We start from the raw sequence: 22,607 nt of genomic DNA, 5'->3' as shown, positions 1-22,607 counted from the left end.
GTAGTTAATTACCTCAAAAAAGCTAATTGGAATAAAGTCTTAGCACACTTGGAGGATTGTTAAGGAAATTAGTTAGAAGGTGTGGACCAGAGCTACTCTTAAGATAGCTGGAAAGAGTTACAAAGTAATTTCAAAGAAATTTAGAAATTCACCAAATGGAGATGATGTACAAGCAGGCGTTCATTCAAAATGGCCCTCAGCGTACAATGAAGACTCACCAGTGAGGTAAAGAAACAACCAAGCGTGACATCTAAAGATATAAAGGCATCACTGTTACTGGCTAACATCTGTGTTGGACAAATGGACAACAATACAAATTTTATTTTACATAAATTTTAAAATATTATTGCATATAGTAACAACTGCTCTGATAACTGTTCAGACACAATATTAATTAGCTGGGCCAGTAAAACTTGTGCATACCCCACGTGGCTGGTTACAAAAAGTGTCACTGTCATACAGGAACAAGAGCAGAGTTCACATATATAAAATGCAGCCTACAAACCCAATGAACTCTACAACCTCGCACATGTATGCAGTGACTTGCCCTGTGCGGATAATGTTACAGTACGCACACGTGCTGTGCATGCTAGCACATAATGCACACCGTAACGCAGAACATGCAAGAGGACACAATAACTGGACACGCAGCTACAGTATTTAACCCATAGTCCCATGATTATTAGCTGGATGGTTCTTTTGTGGCACTAAATTCACCTCACTCGCTTATTTATCAGTTTGACTTCACTTACCCTTCACTTCAAACTAATAGCTACATTGATCTTTTTTTTTTTTTTTACTGTATTTTACCGTTGAAAAACTAAAGTTTGCCTAGTGGTCACTGCAGACATATTCAACTCTAAAAGTTTACACTTTTCATTCAAGACAAGGCGAGCCTAAACACGTGTGGGCCCCATGTGGAAGTGTGCCAAAAAACACAGAGAATGCCATTAATCTTCAACGTCAGTGAAACAGGAACAGATTCTGGATGGGAGGGGTCTCTTTAACAAGACCCCCTTGATTCTCATGGAAATCTCACAGCTGCCACGTGGGCGATATTCATAGTAACGCTGTGCAATGCTGGAGGAATATGGGCCAAAGGTCATTGCAGTCCTAGAAAGACTTGCCAAATGTGCAGCGTTGAGCATGTATCAGATAATGACTTCAGACTGAGTCAGTTTCAGAGGCTATCATTTATTAAAACTAGTGATGAGCATTTTAAAAATACAGACAGGTTTGAAAATGGCATTTAACAAAATGTAAGTATTTTACAAAAATAAACATTAGCTTATGTTTATTTTTGTTTAGAAACAGAGAGAAAGTTAACTATTCACATACTACAGTTTGCAAGCTTCACTTCCTGATAAGGGCTGTGCAGTTAGAGAGTGGGAGGGGTTGGTGTCCACATCAATGTATTTTTTTCTCCCATCGTTCCCATTCAAAATGTCTGGACTTTGGAAAACATGTATAACAGTTCATTTGCACATGTTCCTCTAACAGACTCATCCTGCCTGGCGACTGAGTTCATTCCAGGCATAAAATTCCTCACATGTTTGAAAGCAAGACTTGTGCAATGGCTGTAGCCTTTTTCTTTGTCTCCGTGCCAGCGGTGTTGTGAGTGTGCCAGCTCATATGGACCATGGTCTGACCTGATGTTGTACTTACACTTTGCACCAACACCCCCATGTCGGTAGCTATTACACACCCATGATCTAAAATTGTTGCCATATATAATATGTTGATTTACACCCATTTTTTACATTAACTTCAAGCAAAGAAATCTGTGGCCTTACTTGTGACCACTGCTTTTCCTTTGTGGTACTGCAACCAACACACACAAATGAGATAATATAATATAATATGTACCTTCAAATGAGTAGCATGGATGGGCATCATTTATGAGCTAAAATCAGAATGTGGCTTTTTCTTTTTTGAATGTGAAAAAGGGTCTGATTGGTAGGTCAGGTTATCCAGCATGACTGAGTATTTGCATTTTGGGCCCAGGTGGGTACGTGAGGTGAGTGTTTAGTAGTGAGGGTCACTACTAACCCAACAGCGGAGGTGTGACCGAGTCAGCAGCTCCACTTTCCATCTGCTGGCTCTGTCACACATTGCAGCAGATGCACTGAAGAGAGTGAGCTTCGTTTTCTCCACACGGAAAATACCTACAACAGCAAAATAACATAAAATTACAACAACAACTAGACAATGACCTAGTCTACATGCATGAATGACTGGAAGAGGTCAAATTCACATCTAGTCAATAAACACTGACCTGCACAAGCACCCAAACAAACTGGGCCTTTATTTGACTCGGTCATTTGACTTACTATCATTCTACTGTACGAATATCATTCCACAACAACACGCCACAACACAACTGCACCATGGCCTGATTTACTAAATGTAATATTTTCTGTTGCTATTTTCAGAGCTCACTGTTGCGATTATCAGAAAAATAGGGATCTGTGCAGTCATTGCAGCACTTCTAATAATGGTCATTATCACGGTTGACAGTGTGAATATGACACTTCCCCTCTTCCCATCCCTTCTATCCATGAATACATGTTTGTTTTAACTGATTGATGGACATTTTGTGTTTTTTTTGGGCAGACTTTCAGCAACACCTCCTCTATTGCCTGCACACTGTGCTATAGATCCTGCAGGCCTCCCTGGATGTTACCTCTGCTAGGAGATCTCTTTTGACATTTGCAGCACAGGTCTCAGCCACTTGACACCTAATGTACCGTTTCCTCCAGATGATCCATGCTTTCTGCAGGACAGAGTGGTTGTGCTGAAGAGAGAAGACAATTAGCACATCACTGGGCCAGATCTTAATGTATAGACAAAGACTATTGTGCTATTGTACATCTCTAAGTATGTACACAAAGAATTTACACTTTAGATCACAGGTTTCAACTCGCGGCCCACATCCCGCGAGATCACCGCATACGGATCCACGATTATGGTCCGGCGACACGAAATGCCAACAACATACAAACTACATAAAAGAAAAAAGTGAAGTGATTGTCACATGTGATACACAGCAGCAGAGCACACGGTGCACACAGTGAAATTTGTCCTCTGCATTTAACCCATCACTCTGAGTGAACAGTGGGCGGCCATGACAGGCGCCCGGGGAGCAGTGTGTGGGGACGGTGCTTTGCTCAGTGGCACCTCAGTGGCACCTTCCCATAATGCAACACTTCAGTTGCCTTGCCAAATGCGATCTGTGAACCGAAGCAGTAGTTCCCACATCGATGGCAAATGGGTTGTGAAGCAAAAAAAAATCTTCAAAGTCACCAAAGTCACGTGCAAACTGAGTGCGCACTGCATTATGGGATCCACAGCCCGTGTGCCACAAGCACGTCACATTGCCAGGCCCAAACAACAGAGCTATACAAAGTGATCTCAAGAGACGTGACCAGTCTTAAATAAACACAGTATGTATTAAAGCTGGCAAATTGTCATCAGGTCAGCACGTAGTACCTACATCATACCTAAAGGTATGTTCTCATGAACCTGCTTGATTATAGCTTGACTATATGAATACAACAAAGTTCCATATGTTCTGGGGACATTCTATCAGTTCTGTGAGCTCTGTTTAATACCATGGTGGACAAGATGAGGGAGGCTGCGGCGCGGTTCTTCCACCTCTCCCAGTACTGCTGGGTCAGCCTCCGGCCTGAGCCTCTCTCCTGGGCTGTCTCGTGCCAAATCTTCAGATACCTCCATCTGAGAAGCACAAATCAGTACATGCAAATAAACAAACGTGGCCTTAAAAACTGACCTTCATCTGGCACCTGAGCAAGTGATGTATATGACTTTTTTAATGGGTTAATGAAACCATATTTGTAGTTCTAAAAGAGGGCGTGGCTAAAGAAACATATCCTGGCACGCTCTGAATAAAAAGAACCCAACAAAAACAGGTAGAACACCAATTCTCACACATTTTAAACACTTGGAACACTTGAGCTGCTTGGCTGAATTGAGGTTTTCTCACCCGAGTATGAACTCTCTGTCACCCTCTCTCTCCAGCCGTCTCCTCTGCACCTCCTGCAGCCAACGCTGGAAGAACTTCCTACAGAGGTGCTCAGATTGTCTCTGACAGGAACAGAGCTGATAAGGACAGACAAGAGAGAGACTAAAATTACCTCTTGAAGCCATAAGAACCCAGACCCCAATCTAATTAAAGGGGTACAACCAAATTAACCAATCCACTCATTACGTTTTATCTTACTGTGACAAAGAAGTCATATTGAATTTTCTGTCACTATGTTAAGGTTACAGGCTCAGTGTGACCCTTTAAAAAAATCTTTAGTTCAAAACAGATTAATTGTAGTAAAACAGATGCTAAGTTGATACAATTGTTAAATGTGTGAAATCTTGTCTTTCATACCAGTAAACAAACACTTTAAAAATCATTTTTTTCTTGCTTTGCAGAACATTTAAAGAGTCACTAGGGTTAAACAGGACATCAACATCTCACTGTGCTCTCACTTGTTGCACTGTACAATGATCCATTTTTAATGTCTGCCCATTGTTACCCTCCACAGTGTACATGTATCTTAGCCCATGAGAACAGTAACTGCTGCTATCATACTGCACTGATAGGATATCAGCTTTTTGTCACTAATAACGTCGGCCAAGTTTTTCTGTTTTTCTTCCTTACAGATTTGTAAGGTATGTGAACTTGTGAACTCTGACTTTTGTGTGAAACACGTTTTGTGTGTATGTGTGTGTGCTAGAAGTCAGTGGGTGTGTTTGTTAACTCACTGACCTTCTCCCTCCACGCCTTGAACGCAGCAGCCAACAGACGTTGCCTCTCTGCCACCTTCACCTTCACCACAAACATGTGCAGGGCATGCTGGGAAATAGCTGCCCTCCGCCATTTGCTGAAAGCCGCGCGAGTGTGCAGAATACACATCCGAGTTTGCACATTCTGGCAGAGGCGTTTATTCTCCATTACAACTGTTCGCCATGCCTGAAAGGCTCTGGTGAAGCAAGGGGACATGTTTTAACCATCCAAAAATCAAACGCAGCTACAACACCAAGGTTTACCTAAACAGCAAGTGAGCTTCGCCATGTCGGGTTGCCTCAACGTGGAGCTTCTGTGCTCTGTGCCACTGGTGGAAGGCCCTGGAGGCTCTCCTGCCCTCCATCCAAAAATGCATGGCCTCGCCCATAAGCCTCTGAGCCCGGTGCTCTAAGACAAAGATTTTTCATAACTGAAGTGCATAACTTGTGCATTAAACCTGGTAAACATCACTGATGATGCATTTCCGAACACCCATGGTATGTTTTTTTTACCTACTATAAACATTTATGGTATTTAGCATATGCCCTTATCCAGAGTGACTTACAATCTGTAGTTACAGGAACACAATGGAAGTAATTTATTTTGAACCTGTGACTTTGAAGTAAAGTGTTCTGGTCCATAGGCAAGTGTTTTACCCACAAGGCCAGACAACCACTCTTGCATACCACCGACATGTTTGATATACTATATAGCATGTACTAATATTACCAACATATAAGATGGAATTTTGTGATGTGGGCCTGTTTTGTCATGGTACCTTTAGCCCACAGCATCCAGGAACTGAGGACAGCTTGTGCCCATCTTCTCTCTTGGTTTGTCCTCGATTCTTCAGCCCTCTCTCTCCACACTTTAAAACACTACAGTTCAAGCGCACACACACACACACACACACACACACACACAGATACCATAGCCTTTTCATCCAAATGTTCTTTCTTTAGAGTGCACTTCTTAAGAATGTTAAGTTTTGTTCTTATGTTTGGAACAAAGGAAGTGGGTGTCATTCTGCTGATAATAAAAAACAGCTCCCTGATTGTGCTTCTAATGTGCTCGAACATTTTTGTTCAAAGCATTTAAATCATTTGCAATAATACTACAAATATTCGCACAATAACATTTAATTGCTAATACATTTTTATATTTATAATGCCCCCTGTCCCCCATCCAGGACCTGTCCATCTCTAGACCCAGGAAAAGGGAAAACCATCACAGATTCTTCACACCCCGGACTCAGGTTTTATGTCCTATTGCTCACTCCTATTGCAGATGATATAAAAGCCTGCAGAATAGGACCAGCTGACACTGCACGTTATGTAAAATTTTCTGTGTTGTACTTGAGAAACACCATTGACAGGAATCTAATTTGTTGTATGTTTTCACTCACATACTTCACATTCCAAAATGTACAGTGTTCTTGTACTGTATGTTCTACGACCTGCTACACAGAAATAAGCCCGATATGCTTAAGAATTCATTGGGTAATAATTCATTATGTTTTCTTCAGACCTTTAGTAGCAGTCCCTTGTTGAGTCTTTTCAGCAAAGCCTGCCCCCTGCTGGCAACTCTCCACCACTGCATGGAACAAGCCTTCAGATGGACGTTGTGCTGAAAGAGGTGCAGGTCAAGGGCGCTCTGTCGGAGGACAGCCTGCAGCAGTCTGCTGTGCCAGAGAGCAAAGCACGCATCCGTCAACCTCTGCTCCCTGATGCACTGGAACCATGCCTCCTTGTACTGGTTTCTGTGTGAGGCTTCTGTGAATTTGTTCCAACCCAGAAGAACCCTGTATGTTAAGGACAATGGGAAATGCAATCTAAGAATTACATGAATTGCTCCAAAATCAGTACGAAGCAGCATCTCAATTAGTATCAAATATGTTTCAATTAACAATGCTAACACACAAAATGAATTGTAAATTATTCAAGGCAATTCTCAAATTCAATTCAAAAGTTGTTAAATGAATAACTTTTAATATGTGAAATAAAATCTAAATAAATCTTATAGCATTCTCACTTGATCACTGATATGGACAAATACATGAATGTATTTGAATGAATATGGCTGTATTTTTATTGAATGATTGTCACTGTTGCCACAGCTATGAACATATACCTGATTTTGATTGAGTGACTTAAAATTCATGTCTTAATACACATCAGATAAGACACATCTAATGTAGGGTTGGGGTACTCCAGTACCAAAGTGTGAAAATGTGGTGGGTAGCTGTTTAAATTGAATCCATAAGTGCAATTCAGACAGCCAGTTCTCCCCTGCCTACCTTCTACACAGCATCATATCATGAAAACAAAGGCTGTTGAGGCTGTTTTGGTGCGCATCTCTCCAGCAGAGGAACCACAGTCTTTTTAAACTGCTCTGGTGAAAACCTTCTGCCCTCTCCTGTAGACCTCTGATGTGCAGCGCTCTCTGCCTCCAGACTCCGGCAGCAGTCAGGGTGCTTTGCCTGCGACGCCTCAACCCAACCAGGACGCTCTTCCACCGCATCAGAGTGGCCAGCTGCACCCTGGATGTGTGGAGCCGCTCCGCCCGTCTCTCCAGCACCACCTGCCTCCAGCGGCCCACAGCTGCTCTCAGGTTCGTCGCCTGTGTGCGAAGACGTCGCCGCCATGTGCACAATGAAGTCTGTAGGCTTTTGATGGCTCTTGATCTTTGGATAGCCTCCATAAGAGCAGTTTTCTGGCTCTGGGACAGCCACTGCTGCACACATCTACAAAAAAACACACAAAAGGGTTACACACATCATATACACCAACCTACAAAACTATTTGCTCAAAAATATTGCAGTAATGATATCAATCTGTTTTCATGCATTACATTTGAACAATTTCATAACTAAGCTTTATCAAGTCAGTATCTACATGGAACAAGATAGATGCAGTTAGATGGTTAATGTTAATATATCTTAATACACTAAATACAGGTTCAGCCTGCTGCATTGCGCTAATATTTTTTGCAATTATGACTTATGACTTGCACTTTACATGCATTAAATATGAGTACAACTTCTGATTACTTCTGCAATGTATGCCTGATATGAAGGCACAATACTGCCAAAAATGAATACTTGGAATTTAGTTGGTTGTTTGTGTATATATTTATATTTGCATAAATCAGCGAACCTCTTCAGGAGAGAGAGACGGTGTGCGTGCTGAGCTCTCTGGCTGTTCTCAAAAGCCTCAAACCAGATCAGCAGAACCCCAATCTTCATCCTCCTCTTCCTCACCTCCACCAGCTCATGGAGTACGAGTCTCACACTCAATGCATCTGAGACACACACATCCAACTTGTCACAGTAGTGCAGTGTGTAAAATGTAGTATTGTGCAGTGTGTAAAATAGTATTATACTATTAATCTGTGTCATCTGTATATTAAATGTGCGTGTTCAACTCAATTTGTGTATCATTGTAATATTGATGTGTATAATGTGAACATGTGTATGTGTGTTACAGATTTTTCTCATTTCATTTGGTTTGGCTCATTTCTTGAAACAGAAATGACATTCTCAAAATGACATGGACAAATATCCAAACCACCTTGCAACTGATCACAACAGAATGGCATTTCTCATTGATTTCATCAAATTGCAAATGTCTTAGTACGTCTCAAGTGTCTCAGTTCATCTTTGCAAATGACTATGTAGGCTACAGTTAGCACAATGAGCCCACATTTAGCACATTTTCCAAATAAATAGATCTTGCTGATCTAAACTGATTAGTTAATTTGAGAGTTAGTTCTCTCAAAAACATGCCAGCATGGTTTCATTGTGTAAGTCATCATCCAATTTCTTGGACCATTTGATAAATTCATGACAATTCATAAATTCATGATAAATTCAAAACTTTGGAGGCTGCTTGAAAATGATTAGTTGTCATATTTTATGGGCAGTGGGCAGCTAAGAAAGGCACCCGGGGAGCAGTCTGTGGGGACAGTGCTTTCCTCAATATCAACCTTCTGATTACGGGTCCTCTTCCTAAGCTGCCTGGCCACCATGGCCCTTCTTACTTTTTTCAGTTTTATACATAATTGTATTTTGTTTGACTTCTTCCACAGTGACAAAACATCTAGCCATTTTGACTAGCAGTGCTCGCACAATGCCAAAGGGACGCTGCATTTTGGGGGCACTGACTATTTACATGAAACAGGAATTTAGTTTTGAGATAACTGTTTTGAGAGAGATATGAGGTTTTGCAGGTGATCCATGGTGTTGTGCTGGACCATCCAGGTTATTTTGGCAAAAGCACTAAGTGAATGCAAATGAGCCAAAGCAATTGAGAAAGATTCAATTGAGAAAGGAATCTAGTTTTTAAACTTGTGTTTTGGGAGAGAAATGAACTTTTTCTAGTGAACTCTAATGTTGAGAGAACTGTAAGATTGTTTGACCAAATTATCTTATAGTTTTAATAATGTAATTTCTGTTTCAAGAAATGAGCCAAACCAACGGAGAAAACCTGTAAAACAATGGAGAAAACCTGTAAAATAAGTGCCGTAAACTCACTCTGCGTGTATGCGCTCCAGTGCCGCAGGCAGAGTGTTGCGTGTGTCCGCCGTGTGTGTGTTCTCCAGTGATTGGCCAGCTGGTGCTGCGCTGTACTGGTTTTCCACCAGCTGAAAACTGTACCATACACTCTTTTTCGAAGCTGAGCCTGGGCTGACAACCGTGATTGCACACACACCTCCCATGCCACAAACACCCTTCAATAACACACACACAAACAGAAACATATATTTACACCCAAACATATATTTACATATTATGTTAAACATTTTTCTTATTGTCTTAATTTTATTATATTAATATTTTTTATTTACCCACCAATAGACAGCAATAAAGCAACTAATGTATTCTATTATAGTACTATTCATAAAACAAACAAATAAAAAAATTGTAATAACAACATAGTAATGATAAACTAAACTTAACACATGTATTATTACTGTATTGTCACGACTAAGGACTTACGAGGGAAGGAAGCGCAGAGGTTTGACATTCTGGGAAGGGGTTTTATTAATACAAACAATAAAGAAATACAAATAAACAATGGCGCGGTGGCCGAAAACAGTTTAACGTAAATAAAGAACTTAAACAAACCCGTAGGCGTGTGGCGATTGCCAGAACTGAAATTACGAAAACCTACGCGGTTACAATATCAAGTTCACGAAAATGCCAGCGACCCCGAACGGGCGAAAACTTCCGGCATTTATGGGGCGTCAGGATTGCATTCCGGTGTGGAGCCCAGCTGCAGGCAATCCTGACAGAGCCCCCCCTCCAAGGGCTACGTCCTCGGAGCCCCAACAGTACCATCAGTGGAGGCGGCGGGGCGGACGGCGGCAACCACAGGGCTCCTGCCCTGCTGTATCCTCCCCTTGGAGGACCCGGTCCTTCGGGCTGGCTCCCCGGCGTGGTCAGGCGTGGCGGCCCCGGTCCCTCGGGCTGGCTCCCCGGCGTGGTCAGGCGTGGCGGCCCCGGTCCCTCGGGCTGGCTCCCCGGCGTGGTCAGGCGTGGGCGGCCCCGGTCCCTCGGGCTGGCTCCCCGGCGTGGTCAGGCGTGGCGGCCCCGGACTCCCTCGGGCTGGCTCCCCGGCGTGGTCAGGCGTGCGGCCCCGTCCATCGGGCTGGCTCCCCGGCGTGGGTCAGGCCGTGGCGGCCCCGGTCCCTCGGGCTTGCTCCCCGGCGTGGTCAGGGGGGGGGCGTGGCGGCCCGGGCCCTCGGGCTGCTCCACGGCGTGGTCACGGCGTTGCGGCCCCGGGAACCATCTGGCCTGCTCCCCGGCGTGGTCCAGGCGTGGCGGGGCCCCGGACCCTCGGGCCCTGGCTCCCGGCGGTGGTCAGGCTTGGCGGGCCCCCGACCCCTCGGCCTGGCTCCCCGGCGTGGTCCCGCTTGGCGGCCCCGGACCCTCGGCCTGGCTCCCCGGCGTGGTCCCGCTTGGCGGCCCCGGACCCTCGGCCTGGCTCCCCGGCGTGGTCCCGCTTGGCGGCCCCGGACCCTCGCCTGGCTCCCCGGCGTGGTCCCGCTTGGCGGCCCCGGACCCTCGGCCTGGCTCCCGGCGTGGTCCCGCTTGGCGGCCCCGGACCCTCGGCCTGGCTCCCCGGCGTGGTCCCGCATGGCGGCCCCGGACCCTCGGCCTGGCTCCCCGGCGTGGTCCCGCATGGCGGCCCCCGGACCCTCGGCCTGGCTCCCCGGCGTGGTCCCGCATGGCGGCCCCGGACTCCCGTACCTGCACACAATAATCAGGGCCGATCCATCTGGGTACGTGTGGGCCCTGTCTCCACATGTCCCCTCTGACACGTCTTGTGTCACCCCCTGCACCGCGCAGGGAGATTGTCCCAGAGCCTCCGGCGACTGTTCCAGGCACCCCAGGCTGGTGCCTTCTGGGACTATGCAGCCCCTCTCGCTGCACGGCCCTGGTGCCAAGGGGGGGGCATTGCCAGACCATCCGGCTAGCCCCTTCTGCGTCCGTTGGGACAAGCAGGCCCTCTTCCTGCCTGTCCCAGCTGGGTCCTCATGCCTACCCGGGGGCTCTATGGCGCTCCACCCCTCTGGAGGCAGACGCAGGCCCATGCCTGGCCCGCCCTCCTCACTGGCTACCGGAGGACCCAGCTCCATCGCTTCCCCACCTCCCCTCCCCTCAGGAGGAGTCCCCAACCCGAACTGCACCCCCCCAAAAAATTCTTTGGGGGAGCACCCCCCCCGGCTGGACTTAGGGGTACCTTGGGGCTTGTCCACCTCGCCTTGGACCAGCACATTCGGGTCAGGAACCTCCTCCCTGGGGTTCGGCTCCGCGGCTGGGTCGCCATCTGGTGGACACAAAGAGGGGAAGTGGGGGCGACATACGGACACATATGCCACACAGACACACACAGACAGAGACAGACAGAAGAGAGGGTCGTCTGGCTCCCTCTCTGGGCTCTCCGGGACCTCCTCAGGGGGCACAGCCAGGATCTCGGGAGAAGCGACCTTCTCGTCGCCCACCAGTGCTGGGTCTTCTTGCCCCGGATCCTGACTGGCACTGGATGTGGTGGAGGGGCAGAGTTCGATCCCTGGCTCAGGCCGATCAAACTCCGCCCTCAGTCTCTGTTGGAAGTCCCGAAAACTCCTGTCTGTCTCTCCCTGCTGCCAGAGGGTTGTGCTCCAGCCCCATGCTGATCCAGTCAGACACTTGAGGATGGTAGTGATCTCGTCTGTGTCTGCTGCCCCACTGAAGGGTCCCGGGACAATTGGGCTGTCCCACACGGGGCTGGGCACGTCGCTGGAGATGGTGGTAGGTGTGTGGTGTGGAGGGGGGTGGACGTCTTCTCCAGCAGGTGTGGACGCTGGTGCTGCGCTGCCATTTTGCTGGGGAACGTCCGGGCAGAGGGAAGGCGGGTCGGCGACTGGAGCAGGAATGGAGGATTCCCTGCGAGGCAGTCCCGGCAGCGCAGTTGCTGGCTGGCGACCTCCCGTCGCCCTCTTCCACCAGCTTTCCTCACACTGCTGGGAGGGACGTGGGTCTCCACGGACCTCGTGACGATCCTGGATGGGCGCGATGGGCGGAGCCATCCCGGCACCGACTGCCCAAACGGCGTCATCCTGGTCGTCGTCCGTGTCAACCTCGTACCCCCGGAAGTCACATGGGTCATCACGGACGCCGCGATGATCTCGGACGCGCACGCTGGGCGGAGCCATCCCGGCACCGACCGCCCACCGAAAATCCACGTCATCATCGCTTTCGTCATCCGTGTCCTCCCACCGGTGACTCCAAGGGTCGTCCACCCTGCGGACATCCTGGACCCATGGCGCGATAAGCTCCCATGGGCAGTACTCTGGCCATTCGGGCTGGAGGCTGCCCACCTCCTCGCTGGAGGAACGCCGCCGTTGTTGTTGCCGCTTCTCACCCCCCTGGAAGTGACGTGGGTCCCCACGGACCTTGCGACGATCGCAGACTGGCGCGATGGGCGGAGCCCAACTCTCGTCTCCCGTGCTCTCGTCGTCGTCCGTGTCGTCCCAGTCCACAGGGAGCCTTGCCAGCAGAGCGCAGAGTTCTTGGCTCGACATGCTGAAGATCGTGGGGGTCGCATCTTCTGCGCTCGCTGCCCACATCACTTCCTCGCTGCTGCCGACGCCAACGTCCTCGCTCCGCCCACTCACCCGCCGACGTTGTCGCTTCCGGGTTTCGCGGAGTTTCCCGGGGGTGACGTCATCACGTGGCGCCGCGTACCACGGCTTCTCGGGGAGAAAACGCTCCACCAGAACGGGCGGCGCGTCTCTCCCCTGCCGTCCGCGTTCGCCTGGCATTCTGTCACGTCTACGGACTTACGGGGGAAGGAAGCGCAGAGGTCTGACATACTGGGAAGGGTTTTATTTATAAACAAACAATAAACTCAAAGAAACAATGGCGCGGTGGCCGAAAACAGTTTAACATAAATCACGAACTGAAACAAACCCGTAGGCGTGTGGCGATTGCCAGAACTCAAAACACATAAAACGAAACTAGGTCAAGTTCGTGCAGCGAGTTCACGAAAATGCCAGCGACCCCGAACGGGCGGAAACTTCCGGCATTTATGGGGCGTCAGGATTGGGTTCCGGTGTGGAGCCCAGCTGCAGGCAATCCTGACATGTATAAAGTTATTAAGTATAGTCTGATGGCAGAGACAATTCATTTGGACACTCAGCCAACCAAATCAAAGGCTTAAGTGAAATTAACTGGAGCAGATTCAATATCAAATATGTCTGTTTCTCTAACACTCTCTGACAAAACACACACACACACACACATACACAGACACTCACCTGCTGATGAGAGTTTTTATGTAGAAGTCATGTACAGCCTGGATCTGTTGGACCCTGGCCTTCCACAATCTATAGCTTGACTGGACCCTCAGACTGTCCCCTGACCTCTGAAACCATGCCCCTTTAAGCATCAGCTGATTTTCCTTCTCCCCGTCACATTTCAGAGATAACTGTTATATCAAAAATGACATCTTATTAACCATTCATCCATGACATTGTTCTGGAAAGGTTTCTAAACTGAAGTTTGACCTGGTACTAAGAACAGTGCAGGGCTTGTTCCCTGGTGTAAGGTCAACACAACCATACACTAGTGAACAAAACCCCATCCATAATGCATGGTGCCAGTATGAAAACCGTGTCTAGTAGGTTATCAGCATACAGGGAGAACAGAAGATGGTAATAAAAGGGTGTGTGTCAAAGTGTGCTGCAATGCTGCACCTTGCTGTGCCAGGCTGTGAAGGAACATGTGAGCAGAGAGGTTCTGTGAAAAAGCTCAAAGCTCTGCTGCAAATAGGTCCTCCTCTTCATTTCACAAACATGTCTCCTCCACGCATGCACAGAGGACAAGAGCAACACTATCGCCTGCCAGGGATTTAAAAAACACATGTACAAGTGGTGTGAAAAAGTATTTTTATGTTTCAGATCATCAAATTATTTGAGGTGGTAGTGGCCTATGAACCAGAAGACGTAGGTTCAAACCCCACCTACTACCATTGTTTTCCTGGGCAAGACACTTAACCCTGAGTGTCCCTAGGGGAACTGACCCCGTAACTACTTATTGTAAGTGGTTGTGATAAATATGTAATATTAAAATTAAATATTAGTCAAAGACATATGTAAACACAAAATGCAGTTAAGTGAAGGATTTTTTTATTAAGGGAGAAAAAAATAGAATCCTATATGGATTCCAAACCTATATGGCCCTGTGTGACAAAATGATTGCCCCATAAACCTAATAGCTGGTTGGGCCACCTTTATTAGCAACAACCGAAGTCAAGCATTTGCGATAACTTGCAATGAGTCTGTTACAGTGTTGTGGATGAGTTTTGGCCCCCTCATCTTTGCAGAATTGTTCAGCCACATTGTAGGGTTTTCAGGCATGAACTGCCTTTGTAAGGTCATGCCACGGCATTTAATCAGAATTCAGGATAGGACTTTGACTCCAATGTCTTCCAAAGTTCAATATCACTCCAATGTCTTCATTCTGTTTTTCTTCAGCCAATCAGACGTGGACTAGCTGGTGTGTTTTGGATCTTTATCAGAACTTCAGCTTGTGGTCAAAAACAGAGGGCGGACATTCTCCTTGAATTCTATTTCATTTTTTTGTTAGACAGCAGAATTCATGGTTCCATTTATCACAGCAAGCCTTTCAGGTCCTGAAGCAGCAAACCATCACACTACAACCATCATATTTTACTGTTGGTATGATGTTCTTTTTCTGAAAAAAACTCTGATTTGCAACTGATCAACTTTTGTCTGGCACCTTGGCGGATCAGGATTCGAACCAACAACCTTCTGATTACGGGGCCGCTTCCTTTCCCTGTTGGCCACCACTATATTTCCTCACAAGTCTTGAAAACATCATCAAGATGTTTTCTGGCAAAACTGAGATGAGCCTTAATGTTCTTTTTTGCTCATCAGTGGTTTTTGTCTTGGAACTCAGAAGGCTGTGTTTGGAGTCATGAACACTTAGCTTAACTGAGGCAAGTGAGCTTTGAAGCTCTTTGAATGTTGTTGTGGGGTCTTTAGTGACTCTTGGATGAGTTGTCGCTGCCGTCTTGGGGTGATTTTGGTCGGCAAGCCACTCCTGGGAAGGCTCCATTAATGGATAATGTCTCTCACTGTGGTTCGCTGGAGCTTTACAAATGGTATTTCTAACTTTTGGTTTAATTATGAGATCTAAAATATACATCTCATTTGTTCCTGAATTTTTCTGGATATCAGGATAAAATCTTTAACTACATTTGGTGTTTACTTGTGTTGTCTTTGACTAATATTTAATATTTACATCTTTTTTCTAGAACTTACTTTTCTACACTTTGTTAAGATAATGTTTCTGTCAGAAATGGCACACAAGAACAATCAATGAATACACCAATGAATATTTTGGCTACTTAAGCACACGGTGCAGTAGAGGTCATGTAAGGAAAAGCCTTCATGCTCAACTCGTTACACTTTAACAACACTTAGTTATGAAATTAATATTATTAATTTCCTGAAACAGCTGAGTCGCTGAGTCTTTTCAAATACCTTCCTCTTTAGAGAATACTTAGACTAACTTATAACTTTCTTGTAGTCTGACCAATGCAAGAAAAAACTAGAGTGAAAAAAATTAAATGACTGTATTCATGGTTTGACTCCTAGTGAACCAGAACTGATTTCTTCATTGATGGTAACATGAAAGCACGATGTAAGTTGTTCTGGATAAGGGCGTCTGCCAAATGCCATAAATGTAAATGTAGTTGTGTGTATGTGGGTGTGAAAGTGTGTTGATGTACCCTGTGTCTGGTGGCTCGTCTGTATTTCAGCATCTCTCTGCGCCACACCAAGAAGACAACTCTGAGACGTGTGCGTGTCCGGACATCCCTGTGAATCTCGGCCTGACAGTTCATCTCTCTGCACTCATTCACTAACCTCCTCCACCTGGAGAAGGTTGTACTGAGGGTCGGCCTCATCATCCTCGCCAGGGCTCTGACTGCCACGGCCTAGGAGAGGAGGGAACAGAAACCTTATTCCCCCCTGGAGCAACACAGGTTCAACAATTGTTCTTGATTAGGCTAAAACCTCCACACGTTTTGACTCTGAATTAATTAGAATTTCAATGTTTAGGAATCAATATCATTAATTTGATGCTGGATTTCAATATTCGACCCTAAAGGACAGTAATACCGCATCCAAAAAAAGTACAATACTGTGGAAAAAAGTTTTTTGTAATTATTTTAAAAAGGAAAACGTTGTTGATTTTCATGAGCTTCATCAGACATAAATCAAACTCATGGCAGTGGGGCAGTACAAGAAGAATGGACAAATTTGCACCACTCCTACTGGACAGAGGATTAACTTTACATCATACAAGACAAAGGTAAAAAAGACACAAAGAGGCTGTATTTCTACACAGAATGCCAAGTGCACACAATCAGGAAATCAGAACAACAACATAGACACCATGAAACGGCACACAGAGCCGGAGTAGATACGAGATTAGGAGAAGAGATTAGACATTATTAAACAACAATGTTAATTTTTTTAAAAGGTGTCATATGATTCCGATAACATAAATAGAATAATAAATGTGGCACAGTAAAACTTTTCAGAATTTTTGCAAGTTAATATGAAGTCCTGAAGTCCTCTTTTGGAAGACCACAAAAAAAAATTTGTTTCTGAGTTCTGCAGGCTTTTCATACACACTTGTTTTCCTCCATCTGTGCACATTCTTATAGAGTGTCTCACACCTGAAGCACAGCCAACGATGACATTGCCCCTGGGACGCACTTGTGTCACATCTGCAATGGGAGCTGCCAAAAGCTTCACTCCAGACCCAGCCCCTCATCTGGCAATAACATTTCCACTGAAGCATTTATCCCTCCAACTTACAAAAACTCATTTAGCAATGACTTCAAATGAAGCAAACGGAGCCAAGGAGGACACACTCATCGTGTTTTCACAGCCCGCAGCAATTCTCCATTTCAACACTTTCCAGAATCAGCCTTTCCTTTTTGGATTGATAATAAGAGGGGCTTGGTCTGGTGGGTCTGAGAAGCTACTGCAATCCTTACAATAAGATAATCTGATGCACTACCTTTAGTCTCGGAGAATCAGCATGTTCAGAGTTGTGTCGCACACATAGGACTCCAGTGGCTTCATTGGCAACACAGACACTGCTCAAACACAAATATATATTAACTCAATCACACACACAATAACATCTAGTAGAAGAAAATTTACTTTAGATTTCCGTGGAAAAAATGAACTTCACATTTCCATTTCATTATAAAGGAAAAATATATTCTGATAACTGTAGTCAGTCCAAAGTAACAATGCTAACTGTTAATATTATTTTAGAAATTCTAATTTAATGTCAAACAGGTAACCCAATAAAGAACACACTGATATTCATTAGTGGTGGCTTACTTGGCTAAAGGATGGTTAAGGGGTGAGGAGACCAGAAGGGGGCAATCTTGCACTCTCCGATGGGAGCCGTCGGACCAGGACTTGAAATGTGAAATGAAAGGAGAAGGAACAAAACTGTGAGTGACATCATCATCTTTCCTCATTCAGCTCAAATTTTCACCTGCCATAGTGTACCGATTTCTTCAAAGGTTCAGACATCATAGAGAAGTGGTGAAAAATATGAGCCTGTGAGGTTCAGGAAGGCCGAACGCTCTTAGTGGAATGCTGTTGAGCATGAGACATTTACTGTTTGAGAGCTGTTTGTGTGAGAAAGGCACAGCGAGCCAGGTTGTAAACTCACCTGCTGGGTGGCTCCAACTGTTTTCTCCTGAGACACAGCGAGGGATGATGAGCAGTGCAAAGCAGAGGAAGAGGAGGAGGAAGACAGCTGTGCTAGTCTGCACCTGAACCTGAGAATCCTATCAGTCTGAGCAGCATGTGCCAGTGTGTGCCAGCACACCAGCGCAGCCCGCAGTCTCTCCTGCTCATGTGCTACAGAACAGAGTCTAAAACCCATAAGAACATAAGGAAAAAACATATAAAATAAGAAAAAAAAATTAGCTCTTATTGTGCCAACCTGGCCTTGCGTATGTTCAGTGTCTGTTTTCTCCAGGTGTGCAACGCTTTCTGCAGAAGAATCACGTCGCACAGCTCATCCAGTGAAGCCTGAGCCCTGAACCTGGCAGAGAGCAAATCTCCTCTCCATCCCTGCACTGAACACACAAGTCTTACATTTTCACACTAGTTCACAAAATCACACAAAACGTACAAATTATAAACCCTGTAACAGAGGTTCCCCAGAATATAGAATAATTTCAGACTCCATTAGTTTCTTCAGTCACACTTTATTTTAAACAACCTTATACACATTAACTTTGACAAATACTGTGCATTGAATGACTGCCACTGAAATATATAGGTAATTTTTAAAAAATGTTTTCTTTTTTCTGGAATTTGATCTATAATTGCTAAATAAAGCAACATTTAAATACCTCTTATTTACATCTCACAGACTTGTGTACTTAAAGCTATGCTTAAAGTGAGTGTGAATAAAATAATAAACGGTATTACAATTTGTATTAGACAGTATTTTACACTATAGTTAATGGTACATCCAACATGTCATCATGTCACTGTAGTATAAGTGTATAAACTTAAACCTTTTACTGTGTTAATGTAGATTTGCAGATAAGGCATCCAGTGCCTAGCTAAAGATAAGGCAAAAAGAGAATATTGTATTGAAATAATCGAATGATAATTACACTTGCGAATACTGAATCGTGTCTATAGTGATCTGTAATGTGTTTATTACTGAACTGAGGCTAACCGTTTCCGCCATGCAGGAGAGCAGGCCGTCTGGACCGCAGGAAGAACCGCAGGGAGCGTTTATGTTGGGAGCGGAGCACTAAGGCTTTTCTCCAGATCTGCAGGGTGGCCCTCGCTGTAGTGCCCTCCCTTCTGCGGCACCAGTGCAGCAAGGCAGCCCTTCTCTCCACCACGCACCTCCATCCCCTCACACAGCTGAAGAGAAACAAGCACTGTTACAAAAGACACTCTTTTACTGAGCAGTTATTGAGCATTTCAGTCTGTCAGGATTATTTGACATTTTAACTGAGAGCTGACTAATGGAGTTCAAAAGGTGCAGTTGTGTTGCTTGTTAAAAAACATAGGTAAAGAAAACATTCGGGTTTATATTAATAAATTAATAAATAAATATATCAGAGTGGTCTCAGCAAACCTAATGGGTTTAATTGCATTGCTTATGTCCCACCAATTAGACCAGAGGTTTCATGGTCTGTTGAAGCAAAGGAAATCCTTTACTGGTATGTCTATGCAGTCAAATGTGGTTGGTGAGTCAGTACTGTGGTTTGTGGCTTGTTAGCCAGTTCATTAAATGTGATCTGATCTGTTTTACAGTAATGTATTACACATCAGCTTAAATTGCACCATTTGCGTTGGTGTAGTTGTTAAGGGGAAATACAATTTTTATGGGAAATTTGAAAGTAAAAACCAACGTATTAAACACATCATCATTTGTGTTGTCTTTGAGAACTGAGGGATAAATGGCACAGACAGCTCCTGTCTATTATACTGTGCATTTTATTATATAAATAAATGTAATTATAAGAAACAAATATATGAATTAAGGGTGTAAGGGCTAAATGGTTCTGTTAGAATGAGCAAAAACAAATGACTGAATCTGACTGAGAGAGCTTGGAGAGGCAGATCTTCTCCCTGAGACAAACTGCTCCGCGCTTGACCCGAAGGACTCGGCGCCACAGCCCAAATGCGGCCCACAACATCTTCCCCTTCCGCAGGAGGCACACATCCTCCACTAGTCTCCGTTCAACCTGGGCCCGTGTCCTCAGCTCACACCACCTCCCAAACGTCGCTGGGCAGCCGAACACAAAAGCATTTAACTGAAAGGGTGTCTAACCAGTATGAAGGCTCTAGAACTTCATTATCATATTGGTGTGTTTTGCTATGCATGGGCTGATGGTCACCTCCACTCACCCAACAGCCTCCTCCTTCTGAACACCTGCTCAATGCTGGAGCCTAAGCGCTCCACAACTCGTAGATGGGAGAAATGATGCCAGCGATTCATAGCCTTTCTGCAAGATTATCAGGGAAGAAAGCTTTAAATATAATTCAGAACTCTTTCAGCATATGCAATGAGGAAAATGCAGAAATTAAGCATTTTGCCACATAAACCACATCATTTTAGGAAGAACACAACAATAATACATGTGAGAATGTTTTACTAAAATTGAGAGGCATCTTGGGGGACAGCTGACCTTTTCTTTAGGGAAAGAATTGCGTTTCAGTTTCAGTCTCTCACTCCTCACAGGTATTTCAGTGCATAGTTGAAGACTAATACTGTGCGAATTATGTAATATTTTATTGTATACTGTATATTATGTACATATAAATTTGGCCATCATCAACACAGGACATTTCTTCTGAGTATTTCCAAAATGTTAATTGGGGGCTTCATACAAGTCTGGAATATACAGATATACACTGGAGAAAATCTTTTGATGCTTAAATTGAAACTTAATTTGATCTTCATCGTATGTGCACCTCAACTGTTAGACACAGATTTTAAAATAATTATTATGCCTTTTATTGCACAGAATAAGTATTTGTATAAGTATTAGCATAACCGTCTTTAACAAGTTCTCCTATCCTCCACTCATTACCTGTATAAATGAAACCTGACCACACACTCTATCAATCAGACTCCAATCTTTCCACCATGAGCAGGACAAGAAAGCTGTTTAAGAAAACCAGAGACGAAACTGACCTACTAAGGAGGACCTGGTCAATGACCTGTAGAAAGCAGTCTCAAAGGTTACCATTAGCAACACACTAGTCCATCATGGACTAAAGTCCTGCAGTGCGCTCAAGGTCCCCCTGCTCAAGCCAGCATGTCCAGGCCCTCTTAAAATTTTGCAATCCCGAGATCACCATCCCAACTGTGAAGCATGGAGGTGGAAATTATATTTTTCTATGCAATAAAAAGCTAAATATTTATTTAAAAACCACACAATGTGAATTTATGGACTGTTGTTTTAGATTGTTGTCTCTTATTGTTGGGGTGTACCTACAATGAAATTTAAAGATCTCTTCATTCAAGTCGGAAGACTTGAAAAATCAGCAGTGTATGAAATAATTATTTGTCTGGTCAACATATTTACAAATATAGATACTGATAAACCTCTGCACTAAGGACTATGATAGAGTGTGAACACTAATTGCCTTGATTATCATTTGTAATATTTTTACGTAAAAGTACATAAAATCCAAGAATTGCGTCTGAATGCATCATATACCCATTATATTCATTACTTTAAATTGAAAATCGAATGCACACCAATATTATGGTATAACTGGTAAATGTTATGTGCCCCAGACATATGTCAACCTGACAATGTTCCTCTGTTGGTCTCCCTCCACCTGCCGCCTGTCCACGCTTTCTCTCCACAGCAGGGGGTGGTGGAGCAGCGTTCCCCTCCCATAGAGGTCAGCGCTCTCCTGTGCCTCCTTCAGACGCCCCCACCTCCTGCGCTCCACATGCGCATCCCACTCATGCCATGCACCCTCCAGCATGCTCATCCTGTGGAGATGGACCCACATGCACATATCCAGCACACGTAGAACCACTGGAATTAACCCACAACATACACACAGACATAAATAGTTTATAACACTTGATATCTGTGGGGTTTCCACTTATTCATGCAGTATTTATGTAGCAGAAGTTACAGCTACATGAACTCCTTTGTTTATCTGCTGTAACACACACTGTTTGAACACAGCTGAAGTATAAAAAATATTTTTCACTAATATTTAAGGACTTGGAATTTGATATCCCCCCTTAGGACAATGCTGGGCTCATCCAGGGCAAACCCAATGTACAAATCACCCCCGAAAACTAATTAACACAGGATATCATCGTTCACTTCTACTATTTACTGGAGAGAGCAGACCCTCAGAGGAAGTGAGTACGTGAGGAGACAGCCTCTTAAAAATTTTTATGTTTTACATAGAAGGCCATATGGCTCCCTGTGGATAGGCACAGGAACTCAATGTTTTTTTAAGGGGACCCTAAACTGCTTTGCTCATCTGGAAAGGAAATGAGAAAATAGGGTTGGAGTGGAGGATGATTTAAATGTAAATGCATACCAGAGTGGGCCTGACACTGTATATTATTGATGAACGTTGGGGTGTTTAGATGTTTACTTGTCTGCAGCATGCAGCATTTGCAGCCTGTTGTTTATTCGTCTACATGCTTATGTTTTTACTTTTTGACCACAGCTAGAACATTTACATTTAC

At 44.7% G+C, this 22,607-nt stretch overlaps 1 protein-coding gene across 5 annotated transcripts in view; it reads right to left on the bottom strand.

Moving 5' to 3' along the window:
• Nucleotides 1–1,174: 1,174 nt before the first annotated feature.
• The window catches only part of LOC114798327 (protein SFI1 homolog), a 28,162-nt gene continuing 6,729 nt past the window's right edge, over nucleotides 1,175–22,607 (bottom strand). For all 5 annotated transcript variants that reach the window (XM_028993949.1, XM_028993950.1, XM_028993952.1 and 2 more), the window contains 22 exons: nucleotides 21,696–21,887; nucleotides 20,285–20,382; nucleotides 19,976–20,162; nucleotides 19,098–19,291; nucleotides 18,348–18,483; nucleotides 18,072–18,276; nucleotides 17,732–17,811; nucleotides 17,400–17,478; nucleotides 16,099–16,305; nucleotides 14,039–14,182; nucleotides 13,601–13,770; nucleotides 9,330–9,526; nucleotides 7,954–8,098; nucleotides 7,095–7,541; nucleotides 6,326–6,599; nucleotides 5,577–5,676; nucleotides 5,062–5,206; nucleotides 4,781–4,994; nucleotides 4,004–4,119; nucleotides 3,612–3,735; nucleotides 2,684–2,794; nucleotides 1,175–2,165 (listed from right to left, as the gene is read on the bottom strand). In XM_028993949.1, coding sequence (XP_028849782.1) covers nucleotides 2,073–2,165; nucleotides 2,684–2,794; nucleotides 3,612–3,735; nucleotides 4,004–4,119; nucleotides 4,781–4,994; nucleotides 5,062–5,206; nucleotides 5,577–5,676; nucleotides 6,326–6,599; nucleotides 7,095–7,541; nucleotides 7,954–8,098; nucleotides 9,330–9,526; nucleotides 13,601–13,770; nucleotides 14,039–14,182; nucleotides 16,099–16,305; nucleotides 17,400–17,478; nucleotides 17,732–17,811; nucleotides 18,072–18,276; nucleotides 18,348–18,483; nucleotides 19,098–19,291; nucleotides 19,976–20,162; nucleotides 20,285–20,382; nucleotides 21,696–21,887 — 3,658 coding nt within the window. In that variant the 3' untranslated portion in view covers nucleotides 1,175–2,072. The remainder of the gene's footprint in view (nucleotides 2,166–2,683; nucleotides 2,795–3,611; nucleotides 3,736–4,003; nucleotides 4,120–4,780; nucleotides 4,995–5,061; nucleotides 5,207–5,576; nucleotides 5,677–6,325; nucleotides 6,600–7,094; nucleotides 7,542–7,953; nucleotides 8,099–9,329; nucleotides 9,527–13,600; nucleotides 13,771–14,038; nucleotides 14,183–16,098; nucleotides 16,306–17,399; nucleotides 17,479–17,731; nucleotides 17,812–18,071; nucleotides 18,277–18,347; nucleotides 18,484–19,097; nucleotides 19,292–19,975; nucleotides 20,163–20,284; nucleotides 20,383–21,695; nucleotides 21,888–22,607) is intronic.

Source organism: Denticeps clupeoides, chromosome 10 (genome assembly GCF_900700375.1).
Source record: "Denticeps clupeoides chromosome 10, fDenClu1.1, whole genome shotgun sequence".
Taxonomy (NCBI): Eukaryota; Metazoa; Chordata; class Actinopteri; order Clupeiformes; family Denticipitidae; genus Denticeps; species Denticeps clupeoides.
This window is presented reverse-complemented; position numbering and strand designations above follow the sequence as displayed.